General features: G+C 45.9%; 2 protein-coding genes across 2 annotated transcripts in view; both read left to right on the forward strand.

The window, feature by feature from the left end:
- Window positions 1-4,503, forward strand: part of VPS16 (VPS16 core subunit of CORVET and HOPS complexes) — a 49,989-nt gene extending 45,486 nt beyond the window's left edge. The window contains exon 24 of the mRNA XM_087962610.1: window positions 3,731-4,503. Coding sequence (XP_087818736.1) covers window positions 3,731-3,866 — 136 coding nt within the window. The 3' untranslated portion in view covers window positions 3,867-4,503. The remainder of the gene's footprint in view (window positions 1-3,730) is intronic.
- Window positions 4,504-13,606: 9,103 nt separating this feature from the next.
- Window positions 13,607-14,349, forward strand: LOC148130623 (uncharacterized; the record flags this gene model as incomplete). Its single annotated transcript, XM_087962568.1, is given in 3 exon segments — window positions 13,607-13,722; window positions 13,766-14,320; window positions 14,322-14,349. Coding segments are annotated over 3 exon segments (699 nt in total), but the record flags the coding sequence as incomplete, so codon positions are not given.
- Between the last annotated feature and the right edge of the window lie 35 nt (window positions 14,350-14,384).

Raw genomic sequence — 14,384 nt, forward strand, 5'->3', positions numbered from 1 at the left:
TATCTCCCCTAATTGCTTGATCTTTATTCTCTTTCCTAATGATGCTATTATTTTATTTGCTTCATCATTAGTTTCAGTTATCAATGCAATGTCATCTGTGAATAGTAATAATAATGATACTTTCCCATTTGTCTCCCTCTTAAACAGACATGGATCGGCTAAACCAGCTTTAAATCCTATATTGTCTAGTTCCTTTACAATATACTGGTTCCATTCATAGCCTGATTGTTTTAGACCATAGAGGCTTTTCTTTAACAACCAACAATCATTATTATCCTTATTTTCACTTTTTAATACCAACAGGTTTTTTCATATAAATAATATGTTTTAATGGGGCGTGCAAGTAAGCAGTTTCCACATCTAGATGGTTAACTATAGTTTTTACTAGCTGCCCACACTAAAGCTGCTCTCAAGGTTGCTGCCTTAAGACTAGGTGCAAACACCTCATCATAGTCATTAGCATTCTGCCTAAAACCTTGGGCTACTAACCTTGCCTTATGGATTAAATTACCATCCTTATCTGTTTTTACCTTAAATATCCATTTGCAGCCAATGGATTTCTTTCCTACAGGTAATTTGGCATTTTCATACACCTTCATATCTCTTAATGAATTCAGTTCCTTATTCATTGCTGCATACCATCTTTCTTTTTCCTTATTAGGATACTTTTTAATTTCTTCAACAGAATTAGGAACTTGATTAATCTGGCACACTGTGTTAGCCTGGTACCTATCAGGCGGTCTAGATACACGTGTAGTTCTTCTGGGAATTACAGGGCTTACAGGAGGACTTTGTTGAACTACTACCTGTTCATCTTCCTCATCCTGTTCAGCTATTGAATCTGTTTCTTCCTTTATGGGCACTATTTCATCCTGTATTTGTCTCTTTACTTTATTTTTAAAGTTACAGGGATAACTAATGGGATTTCTATAGGATTCAATAATTACATCTTTATTGGCATCCTGTTCTAATTTCTCCCATCCTTCATGTTCTAGAAATTGGGCACTAGCACTACATAACACTTTAGATGTGCCTTTTTCCCAAAATCTATATGCCCTATGGTTTGCTTGATAACCAACGAAGAAAAATCTTTTAGCTCTATGTTGCCCTTTTTTTCTGAGTTGTGCAGGAATATGCACCCATGCTGGTGCACCAAATGTGTGCAGGTAACTTAGGTCAGGTTTCCTGCCATGCCACCTGGTGAATGGAATTTCACCTGTTGTTGTATTAACAACGTTGTTCAATATGTTATTAGCACACATTGTAGCCTCCCCACAAAGAATCAGGTAACCCAGAATCATTTAACATTGTTCTAACCATTGCCTGTAGTGTTTGGCCTCTTCTTTCAATAAAAGCATTATGTTCTGGCCTGTATGGAGCAGACTTCTTATGCTCTATTCCAGCTACCTTAAGTCTGTTCTGGAATTTGTTATTAATAAATTCCGTACCATTATCTGTCACCAGGGTTATCAATTGTCGTTTAGACTTTCTTTCAGCAAACCTAAGCCAATTGAAAAAATGTTGATATGTTTCAGTTTTGCTTTTCATTAAATAGCAAAACCCATATCTAGAATAATGGTCCATAATGCTCAGTATATATCTAGCACCCCCCATACTGGGTTTCTTTGGACCTATTATGTCTGCAAATACTACTTCTAAAGGTTCTTTTGTTTTGAAACCATTTAGCCTATTTGCAGGCAATACTTTGCTCTTATCTTCACAGCAAACATTACAACGCAAATATTTATCACAAGGTTTTAACCTTATTCCTTCAGATAACTCAACTGTACGCTTTTAGCATTTTAAAATTTACATGCCCCAAACGCCTATGCAATAAATGGATACATTCATCATGAGGCTTTATATTATTAAATACAGTTTGAGCCTCCCCTTTCTTACTATTATCTAAGACATATAATGTTCCATTTAAAGCTGCAGTTACCCTTTTGTTATCTTTTTCAATTATGCAATTATTATCTTTAAAAGTAATTACATAACCTAATTTATCTAATACCCTTACTGAAAGCAAATTAAACTTTAGTTGCGGTACATACAACATTTTTATATCCTGGTTTATGTACGGACAACGTGCAAAACCTTGACCTTTAGCTTTCAGGTTCCAGCCATTGGCAAGAGATATATGTTGAGAACTTGTAGACATTTTTATAAATTTTGTCTTATCTCTTGTGATGCAGTGGGATGCGCCACTGTCAACCACCCATAAATTATTCTTCACATCAGAGTTGCTAAACATGGCTAGTTCAAATGCTTTCTTTGGCTTTTTTACATTCTGGCTTTTTCTCTTTTTGCAGAATCTTGCCAAATGTCCTCTGCCTCCACAATTAAAACACTTTTTAATTGTGTATGCTGTCGAAGATAAATTCTCTTCTTCCAGGTGCTGTACTTTGCTTTGCTGGTTTCTTTCAAACTTTGAAGATAATTTCTCTTCTTTCTTATCTTCTCTCAGCTCGTCACGCTCACGCCTTCTTCTGGCTTCTTCTAGTAGCCTGCCTGTAATCTCGGTTAATGAGAGGCTTTCTTTAGGCAATACCTCTAACGAAGTCACATAGTCATCATAGCTTTGATCTAATGAAGATAATATTATGTAGACTTGTTGCAGTTCATTAAATATAAGCTCTTTTTCTTGCAAATCTTGAAAAATGCTCTTCATACAGTTTAAATGAACTAACATATCTCCATTCCTCTGAAGATGCGTTCGAAAAAGCTTCCGTGTAAGATTTATATGTGCTCCTACACTGTCCCGAACATAAATCTTCCTGAGGTTCTCCCAGCAGTTTGCAGCATTTTCTTCTCCACGAATATGGACAAGCTGCTGATCACAGAGAGTCAGTCCTATGATGCATAAAGCCTGCTCATTCTTCAGTTTAAAGTCTTGTAACTTTTCGTTATCATCATCATTAGCAGGATCCCAGCTACTCACATCTGGTGGGTTTGCTATAATGTCCCACAAACCTTCTCTGCGTAGAAGTAAACTACATTTCATTGACCATGAAACATAGTTTGTTCCATCCAGCCTGGATATTATGGACAGTTGTGACAAATTTACTTGTGCCATTACTCTTCAGATATTTTGACTATTTTAAACTAATTAAAACAGTTTGTTTTTACAGTAATGTGCAACTCACACCAACTCTCTCTGCTATATCCTGGTTAGTTAGACTATGCTGCTGGGCCCATAACCAATGTTAGGGTTTGAGGATTAACCCCTAGAAGAGTATTGCAGCAGTAGTCAAACCAGGCAGGGCCCCAGAGTATACACACACTGAACACAAACACTGTTTGTAGTTTAAATAGTTTTTAATCCAATTAGAGTTTAAGCATTGTCATTCAGTCCATTAAGTCATTCACAGTATTTCCATCCAGTAAGACTCACTAGTATAGTCCAAGTTAAGAGTCCTTGCAATATCTTTATCAGCCGATAAAAATATCTTCCACTCTCCTTTGGCTGCCTGGCTTGACTACTGCTGCAATACTCTGCTAGGGGTTAATCCCCAAACCCTAACATTAGAAATAATAATAGTATTATTTAATATCATATTATTATATATCATATTATAATATATAAATAATATAGTTATGATTATTAGAAAGGCTCCCTCATGAGGACTATTCACTTAGCGTTCAGCTTTGCCGCTGAAAATCTCCGGAAAGGGATCGAATGAGCTTTTGGCTCTTTTGAATGTCATTTTTCTTCCTTCTGTGGCTGTAGGGACTTCACTCAAGCCGCCGAAGCCGCCGTGGAGCGCAAGAACGAAGCAGAAATGGCACTTATCCTCTCAAAATGCACCGACGCCACCGTGGTGGCCAAGCTGGAGCAGGCGAAAGCTCAGCTGGGAAAGAAATGAGCCTTACCACACCATTCACCAGTTACTTCTCACCGGCTCTGCCGGGTGGCAAAAAAAACACCAAAAAAACAAACTCTGGCCCGGTCCAGAAGCAGCTTTGCAACTTCCAGGAGTTTGGGACTACAGTCTCCATCTTCCCCAGCCGGCCCTCTGACCAATGCACCTGGACGGAAGGGCCGCCAAGTTGAACTGAAACAAGGACAACTGGGGAGACTTAGGGAAGATTTGAACTGAGATTTGTTAATGGGAATGCCCTGAATGTTGGGGTGCTGGGTTGTTGTTTTTTGAGGGGGTGTGAATTAAAAAAAACACAGCACCCCCTTCTCTTCTCTGTCCTGTAATGTGGGAGGAGTTCCACAGAAGGAGCAACAATTTCAAAACAGACGCTCGTTTTCATGGATTTTATTCCTTGTTCCATCTGCCCCAAACTATTTGGGGGGGGGGGAATAAAATCCAACTGGGGCCATTTCAAGGCCGTTTCTTTGCCCTCCTGGGTCAAATCATAGAGCGGAAAGGTTTGATGTTGGGAGATATTCTTGGTTATTGCCCTCCGCCTGCCTCAAGTTTCTGAGCGGCTTTCACCCACAAGGCTTTCGTTTTCAGCGAAAGGCGGATATTAAAGTTTTCTTTGAAATCAGCAGATTTTGCGTTGATTTTGTAGACTAGATTGGGCGGTTTGCTTGGCGGTGGAGATGGTTGAGAGAATGACTGGCATAAAGTCACCCAGCTGGCTTTCGTGCCTAAAGCAGGACTTGAACTCACTGTCGCCGGATGATCAGCCCAGTCACCCAGATGGCTTTCATGCCTAATGCAGGACTAGAACTCACTGTCTCTTGGTGATTGACCCAAAGTTATCCAGTTGGCTTTTGTGCCTAAGCCAGGGCTAGAACTCACTGTCACCCGGTGATTGGCCCAGTCACCCAGATGGCTTTTATGTCTAAGGTGGGACTAGAACTCACTGTCACCTGGTGATCGGCCCAGTCACCCAGATGGCTTTTATGTCTAAGGTGGGACTAGAACTCACTGTCACCTGGTGATCGGCCCAGTCACCCAGATGGCTTTTATGTCTAAGGTGGGACTAGAACTCACTGTCACCTGGTGATTCGCCCAAAGTCACCCAGATGGCTTTTATGTCTAAGGTGGGACTAGAACTCACTGTCACCTGGTGATCAGCCCAAAGTCACCCAGATGGCTTTTATGTCTAAGGCGGGACTAGAACTCACTGTCACCTGGTGATCAGCCCAAAGTCACCCAGATGGCTTTTATGTCTAAGGCGGGACTAGAACTCACTGTCACCTGGTGATCAGCCCAAAGTCACCCAGATGGCTTTTATGTCTAAGGCAGGACTAGAACTCACTGTCACCTGGTGATTGGCCCCGTCACCCAGATGGCTTTTATGTCTAAGGTGGGACTAGAACTCACTGTCACCTGGTGATTGGCCCGTCACCCAGATGGCTTTTATGTCTAAGGTGGGACTAGAACTCACTGTCACCTGGTGATTGGCCCCGTCACCCAGATGGCTTTTATGTCTAAGGTGGGACTAGAACTCACTGTCACCTGGTGATCGGCCTAGTCACCCAGATGGCTTTTTATGTCTAAGGCAGGACTAGAACTCACTGTCACCTGGTGATCAGCCCAGTCACCCAGATGGCTTTTATGTCTAAGGTGGGACTAGAACTCACTGTCACCTGGTGATTGGCCCAGTCACCCAGATGGCTTTTATGTCTAGGTGGAACTAGAACTCACTGTCACCTAGTGATTGGCCCAGTCACCCAGATGGCTCTTATGCCTAAGGTGGGACTAGAACTCACTGTGACCTGGTGATCGGCCTAGTCACCCAGATGGCTTTTATGTCTAAAGTGGGACTAGAACTCACTGTCACCTGGTGATCAGCCCAAAGTCACCCAGATGGCTTTTATGTCTAAGGTGGGACTAGAACTCACTGTCACCTGGTGATCAGCCCAAAGTCACCCAGATGGCTTTTATGTCTAAGGTGGGACTAGAACTCACTGTCACCTGGTGATCAGCCCAAAGTCACCCAGATGGCTTTTATGTCTAAGGCAGGACTAGAACTCACTGTCACCTGGTGATCAGCCCAAAGTCACCCAGATGGCTTTTATGTCTAAGGTGGGACTAGAACTCACTGTCACCTGGTGATCAGCCCAGTCACCCAGATGGCTTTTTATGTCTAAAGTGGGACTAGAACTCACTGTCACCTGGTGATCAGCCCAGTCACCCAGATGGCTTTTATGTATAAGGTGGGACTAGAACTCACTGTCACCTGGTGATTGGCCCCGTCACCCAGATGGCTTTTATGTCTAAGGTGGGACTAGAACTCACTGTCACCTGGTGATTGGCCCCGTCACCCAGATGGCTTTTATGTCTAAGGTGGGACTAGAACTCACTGTCACCTGGTGATTGGCCCCGTCACCCAGATGGCTTTTATGTCTAAGGTGGGACTAGAACTCACTGTCACCTGGTGATTGGCCCCGTCACCCAGATGGCTTTTATGTCTAAGGTGGGACTAGAACTCACTGTCACCTGGTGATCGGCCTAGTCACCCAGATGGCTTTTATGTCTAAGGCAGGACTAGAACTCACTGTCACCTGGTGATCAGCCCAGTCACCCAGATGGCTTTTATGTCTAAGGTGGGACTAGAACTCACTGTCACCTGGTGATTGGCCCAGTCACCCAGATGGCTTTTATGTCTAAGGTGGAACTAGAACTCACTGTCACCTAGTGATTGGCCCAGTCACCCAGATGGCTCTTATGCCTAAGGTGGGACTAGAACTCACTGTGACCTGGTGATCGGCCTAGTCACCCAGATGGCTTTTATGTCTAAAGTGGGACTAGAACTCACTGTCACCTGGTGATCAGCCCAAAGTCACCCAGATGGCTTTTATGTCTAAGGTGGGACTAGAACTCACTGTCACCTGGTGATCAGCCCAAAGTCACCCAGATGGCTTTTATGTCTAAGGTGGGACTAGAACTCACTGTCACCTGGTGATCAGCCCAAAGTCACCCAGATGGCTTTTATGTCTAAGGCAGGACTAGAACTCACTGTCACCTGGTGATCAGCCCAAAGTCACCCAGATGGCTTTTATGTCTAAGGTGGGACTAGAACTCACTGTCACCTGGTGATCAGCCCAGTCACCCAGATGGCTTTTATGTCTAAAGTGGGACTAGAACTCACTGTCACCTGGTGATCAGCCCAGTCACCCAGATGGCTTTTATGTATAAGGTGGAACTAGAACTCACTGTCACCTGGTGATCGGCCCAAAGTCACCCAGATGGCTTTTATGTCTAAGGCAGGACTAGAACTCACTGTCACCTGGTGATCAGCCCAAAGTCACCCAGATGGCTTTTATGTCTAAGGTGGGACTAGAACTCACTGTCACCTGGTGATCAGCCCAGTCACCCAGATGGCTTTTATGTCTAAAGTGGGACTAGAACTCACTGTCACCTGGTGATCAGCCCAGTCACCCAGATGGCTTTTATGTATAAGGTGGAACTAGAACTCACTGTCACCTGGTGATCGGCCCAAAGTCACCCAGATGGCTTTTATGTCTAAGGTGGGACTAGAACTCACTGTCACCTGGTGATCGGCCCAAAGTCACCCAGATGGCTTTTATGTCTAAAGTGGGACTAGAACTCACTGTCACCTGGTGATCAGCCCAGTCACCCAGATGGCTTTTATGTATAAGGTGGAACTAGAACTCACTGTCACCTGGTGATCAGCCCAGTCACCCAGATGGCTTTTATGTCTAAGGTGGGACTAGAACTCACTGTCACCTGGTGATCGGCCCAGTCACCCAGATGGCTTTTATGTCTAAAGTGGGACTAGAACTCACTGTCACCTGGTGATCAGCCCAGTCACCCAGATGGCTTTTATGTCTAAGGTGGGACTAGAACTCACTGTCACCTGGTGATTGGCCCCGTCACCCAGATGGCTTTTATGTCTAAGGTGGGACTAGAACTCACTGTCACCTGGTGATCGGCCTAGTCACCCAGATGGCTTTTATGTCTAAGGCAGGACTAGAACTCACTGTCACCTGGTGATCAGCCCAGTCACCCAGATGGCTTTTATGTCTAAGGTGGGACTAGAACTCACTGTCACCTGGTGATTGGCCCCGTCACCCAGATGGCTTTTATGTCTAAGGTGGGACTAGAACTCACTGTCACCTGGTGATCAGCCCAGTCACCCAGATGGCTTTTATGTCTAAGGTGGAACTAGAACTCACTGTCACCTGGTGATCAGCCCAGTCACCCAGATGGCTTTTATGTCTAAGGTGGGACTAGAACTCACTGTCACCTGGTGATCGGCCCAAAGTCACCCAGATGGCTTTTATGTCTAAGGTGGGACTAGAACTCACTGTCACCTGGTGATCAGCCCAGTCACCCAGATGGCTTTTATGTCTAAGGTGGGACTAGAACTCACTGTTACCTGGTGATTGGCCCCACACCCAGATGGCTTTTATGTCTAAGGCAGGACTAGAACTCACTGTCACCTAGTGATTGGCCCAGTCACCCAGATGGCTCTTATGCCTAAGGTGGGACTAGAACTCACTGTCACCTGGTGATTGGCCCTGTCACCCAGATGGCTTTTATGTCTAAGGTGGGACTAGAACTCACTGTCACCTGGTGATCGGCCTAGTCACCCAGATGGCTTTTATGTCTAAGGCAGGACTAGAACTCACTGTCACCTGGTGATCAGCCCAGTCACCCAGATGGCTTTTATGTCTAAGGTGGGACTAGAACTCACTGTCACCTGGTGATCAGCCCAGTCACCCAGATGGCTTTTATGTCTAAGGTGGGACTAGAACTCACTGTCACCTGGTGATTGGCCCCGTCACCCAGATGGCTTTTATGTCTAAGGTGGGACTAGAACTCACTGTCACCTGGTGATCAGCCCAGTCACCCAGATGGCTTTTATGTCTAAGGTGGGACTAGAACTCACTGTCACCTGGTGATCAGCCCAGTCACCCAGATGGCTTTTATGTCTAAGGTGGGACTAGAACTCACTGTCACCTGGTGATCGGCCCAAAGTCACCCAGATGGCTTTTATGTCTAAGGTGGGACTAGAACTCACTGTCACCTGGTGATCAGCCCAGTCACCCAGATGGCTTTTATGTCTAAGGTGGGACTAGAACTCACTGTTACCTGGTGATTGGCCCCGTCACCCAGATGGCTTTTATGTCTAAGGCAGGACTAGAACTCACTGTCACCTAGTGATTGGCCCAGTCACCCAGATGGCTCTTATGCCTAAGGTGGGACTAGAACTCACTGTCACCTGGTGATTGGCCCCGTCACCCAGATGGCTTTTATGTCTAAGGTGGGACTAGAACTCACTGTTACCTGGTGATTGGCCCCGTCACCCAGATGGCTTTTATGTCTAAGGCAGGACTAGAACTCACTGTCACCTAGTGATTGGCCCAGTCACCCAGATGGCTCTTATGCCTAAGGTGGGACTAGAACTCACTGTCACCTGGTGATTGGCCCCGTCACCCAGATGGCTTTTATGTCTAAGGTGGGACTAGAACTCACTGTCACCTGGTGATTGGCCCCGTCACCCAGATGGCTTTTATGTCTAAGGTGGGACTAGAACTCACTGTCACCTGGTGATCAGCCCAGTCACCCAGATGGCTTTTATGTCTAAGGTGGGACTAGAACTCACTGTCACCTGGTGATCGGCCCAAAGTCACCCAGATGGCTTTTATGTCTAAGGTGGGACTAGAACTCACTGTCACCTGGTGATCGGCCTAGTCACCCAGATGGCTTTTATGTCTAAAGTGGGACTAGAACTCACTGTCACCTGGTGATCAGCCCAGTCACCCAGATGGCTTTTATGTATAAGGTGGAACTAGAACTCACTGTCACCTGGTGATCGGCCCAAAGTCACCCAGATGGCTTTTATGTCTAAGGTGGGACTAGAACTCACTGTCACCTGGTGATCGGCCCAAAGTCACCCAGATGGCTTTTATGTCTAAAGTGGGACTAGAACTCACTGTCACCTGGTGATCATCTAGTCACCCAGATGGCTTTTATGTCTAAGGCAGGACTAGAACTCACTGTCACCTGGTGATCAGCCCAGTCACCCAGATGGCTTTTATGTCTAAGGTGGGACTAGAACTCACTGTCACCTGGTGATTGGCCCCGTCACCCAGATGGCTTTTATGTCTAAGGTGGGACTAGAACTCACTGTCACCTGGTGATCGGCCCAAAGTCACCCAGATGGCTTTTATGTCTAAGGTGGAACTAGAACTCACTGTCACCTGGTGATCAGCCCAGTCACCCAGATGGCTTTTATGTCTAAGGTGGGACTAGAACTCACTGTCACCTGGTGATCGGCCCAAAGTCACCCAGATGGCTTTTATGTCTAAGGTGGGACTAGAACTCACTGTCACCTGGTGATCGGCCCAGTCACCCAGATGGCTTTTATGTCTAAGGTGGGACTAGAACTCACTGTTACCTGGTGATTGGCCCCGTCACCCAGATGGCTTTTATGTCTAAGGCAGGACTAGAACTCACTGTCACCTAGTGATTGGCCCCGTCACCCAGATGGCTTTTATGTCTAAGGTGGGACTAGAACTCACTGTCACCTGGTGATTGGCCCCGTCACCCAGATGGCTTTTATGTCTAAGGTGGGACTAGAACTCACTGTCACCTGGTGATCAGCCCAGTCACCCAGATGGCTTTTATGTCTAAGGTGGGACTAGAACTCACTGTCACCTGGTGATCGGCCCAAAGTCACCCAGATGGCTTTTATGTCTAAGGTGGGACTAGAACTCACTGTCACCTGGTGATCGGCCTAGTCACCCAGATGGCTTTTATGTCTAAAGTGGGACTAGAACTCACTGTCTCCTGGTTTTCATAGTGTTTCCTGGTGATTGGCCCAGTCACCCAGATGGCTTTTATGTCTAAGGCAGGACTAGAATTCACTGTCACCTGGGGATCAGCCCAGTCACCCAGATGGCTTTTATGTATAAGGTGGAACTAGAACTCACTGTCACCTGGTGATCGGCCCAGTCACCCAGATGGCTCTTATGCCTAAGGTGGGACTAGAATTCACTGTCACCTGGTGATTGGCCCAGTCACCCAGATGGCTTTTATGTCTAAAGTGGGACTAGAACTCACTGTCACCCGGTGATTGGCCCAGTCACCCAGATGGCTTTTATGTCTAAAGTGGGACTAGAACTCACTGTCACCCGGTGATTGGCCCAGTCACCCAGATGGCTTTTATGTCTAAGGTGGGACTAGAATTCACTGTCACCTGGTGATCGGCCCAGTCACCCAGATGGCTTTTATGTCTAAGGTGGGACTAGAACTCACTGTCACCTGGTGATCAGCCCAGTCACCCAGATGGCTTTTATGTATAAGGTGGAACTAGAACTCACTGTCACCTGGTGATCGGCCCAAAGTCACCCAGATGGCTTTTATGTCTAAGGCAGGACTAGAACTCACTGTCACCTGGTGATCAGCCCAAAGTCACCCAGATGGCTTTTATGTCTAAGGTGGGACTAGAACTCACTGTCACCTGGTGATCAGCCCAGTCACCCAGATGGCTTTTATGTCTAAGGCAGGACTAGAACTCACTGTCACCTGGTGATCAGCCCAAAGTCACCCAGATGGCTTTTATGTCTAAGGTGGGACTAGAACTCACTGTCACCTGGTGATCAGCCCAGTCACCCAGATGGCTTTTATGTCTAAAGTGGGACTAGAACTCACTGTCTCCTGGTTTTCATAGTGTTTCCTGGTGATTGGCCCAGTCACCCAGATGGCTTTTATGTCTAAGGCAGGACTAGAATTCACTGTCACCTGGGATCAGCCCAGTCACCCAGATGGCTTTTATGTATAAGGTGGAACTAGAACTCACTGTCACCTGGTGATCGGCCCAGTCACCCAGATGGCTCTTATGCCTAAGGTGGGACTAGAATTCACTGTCACCTGGTGATTGGCCCAGTCACCCAGATGGCTTTTATGTCTAAAGTGGGACTAGAACTCACTGTCACCCGGTGATTGGCCCAGTCACCCAGATGGCTTTTATGTCTAAAGCTGGGACTAGAACTCACTGTCACCCGGTGATTGGCCCAGTCACCCAGATGGCTTTTATGTCTAAGGTGGGACTAGAATTCACTGTCACCTGGTGATCGGCCCAGTCACCCAGATGGCTTTTATGTCTAAGGTGGGACTAGAACTCACTGTCACCTGGTGATCGGCCTAGTCACCCAGATGGCTTTTATGTCTAAAGTGGGACTAGAACTCACTGTCTCCTGTTTTCACCTGGTGATTGGCCCAGTCACCCAGATGGCTTTTATGTCTAAGGCAGGACTAGAATTCACTGTCACCTGGGGATCAGCCCAGTCACCCAGATGGCTTTTATGTATAAGGTGGAACTAGAACTCACTGTCACCTGGTGATCGGCCCAGTCACCCAGATGGCTCTTATGCCTAAGGTGGGACTAGAACTCACTGTCACCTGGTGATCAGCCCAAAGTCACCCAGATGGCTTTTATGTCTAAAGTGGGACTAGAACTCACTGTCTCCTGGTTTTCATAGTGTTTCCTGGTGATTGGCCCAAAGTCACCCAGCTGGCTTTCGTGCCTCAGGCAGGACTAGAATTCACTGTCACCTGGTGATTGGCCCAAAGACATCCAGCCAGCTTTCATACCTAAGGTGGGACTAGAACTCACCATCTCCCGGTTTCTACCCTGGTGCCTTAACCACTAGACCAAACTGGCTGTCTTAGCAAGGAGATGTGGGATGTAGGGGGCCTGAATTGGGTGACCACTGAGAGAATCATTCTAGAAGAGAAGGCGCCTGCGCTTGATCGAATGGGGAAAAATCTGAAGAAAGTCAAACGTAAGTTTCGGCCCCTTCTCCAACTTACCTCACGAAATCAGCCTTCATTTGCAAAGAACTTCGCACCACATTTTAGAAGCGGCCTTTGAGGTCCCACCGATGCTGGTCTGTGAGACGTGACGCTACTGTCCGAGCACCCAGCTTCAGGAATAGTCTATCCTAAAAGGCCAATTTTCTGGGACAAGGAAAAACAAAAATGCCCCTTTTCCATTTTGCGGCATTTCTGGAAGGCATCTCTCAGCCTCTTGATCAGGGGTGGAGAATGATGGCCCTTTTGTGTCTTGTGGACTTCAACTCCCGATCCAACCTCTATATCCGTTTGCTTCCTTTATGTATCCTCCCATTTCTCTCCCTCCCTCCCTCTCTCTCTCTCTATCTATCTATCTATCTATCTATCTATCTATCTATCTATCTATCTATCTATCTATCTATCTATCTATCTATCTATCTATCTAATCTAGTATCTCTCCCTCCCTATCCAACCCTTCCTCCATCCATCCCCCCATGCCTTTATCCCTAACTATTTCTTTCTCTACATCCCTCCTTTCCCTCCCTCCCTTCCTTTATCCCTCCCTTCATCCTTCTCTCCATCTATATCTCTCCCCTCCCATTGTCCATCCATCCCTTCCTCTATTCCTCAATCCATCCCTCCTACTTCTATCCATCTCTCTGCTTTTCTCTGTCCACATCTCTCCTTCCTCTCCCTTCCTCAATCTATCCCTCCTTCTATATATCCCTCTCTTTCTCTCTCCATCTACATCTCTCCTCCCACCCACCCTCTCCCTCAACCCATCCATCCATCATCCATCATCTACATCTTTCTCTCCTCTCTCTACTTCTACATCTTTCCCTCCCTCCTTTCCTCTATCCCTCAATCCCTCCCTCCTTATACCATATATCCATCTTTTTGCCTCTCTCCTTCTATTCCTCAATCCATCCCTCCTCCATCCCTCCCTCCTCCTCTCTCTATATAGCCATCTACATCTCTCCTTCCTCCCTCCTTCCATATATATCTGTATATCTATATCTATATCTATATCTATCTATCTATCTATCTATCTATCTATCTATCTATCTATCTATCTATCTATCTATCTATCTATCTACCACCTACCTACCTACTATACATATATATCCATTCCTCTTTCTCTCTGTCCTCATCTCTCCTTTCTTCTATCCCTCCATCCATCCCTTCCTCCATCCATCCATCCCTCCCTCCCTCCCTCTATATAGCCATCTACATCTCTCCTTCCCTCCCTCCTTCCATATATATCTGTATATCTATATCTCTATCTCTATCTATCTATCTATCTATCTATCTATCTATCTATCTACCTACCTACCTACCTACCTATACATATATATCCATTCCTCTTTCTCTCTGTCCTCATCTCGCCTTTCTTCTATCCCTCCAGCCATCCCTTCCTCCATCCATCCATTCATCCCTCCCTCCCTCTATATAGCCATCTACATCTCTCCTTCCTTCCCTCCTTCCATATATGTGTGTGTCTATCTATCTATCTATCTATCTATCTATCTATCTATCTATCTATCTATCTATCTATCTATCTATCTATCTATCTATCTATCTATCTATCTCCATTCCTCTTTCTCTGTCCTCATCTCTCCTTTCTTCTATCCCTCCAGCCATCCCTTCCTC

Source organism: Notechis scutatus, chromosome 4 (assembly GCF_049901735.1).
Source record: "Notechis scutatus isolate UNSWTSFEM ecotype Mainland chromosome 4, rNotScu1.2, whole genome shotgun sequence".
NCBI lineage: Eukaryota > Metazoa > Chordata > Lepidosauria > Squamata > Elapidae > Notechis > Notechis scutatus.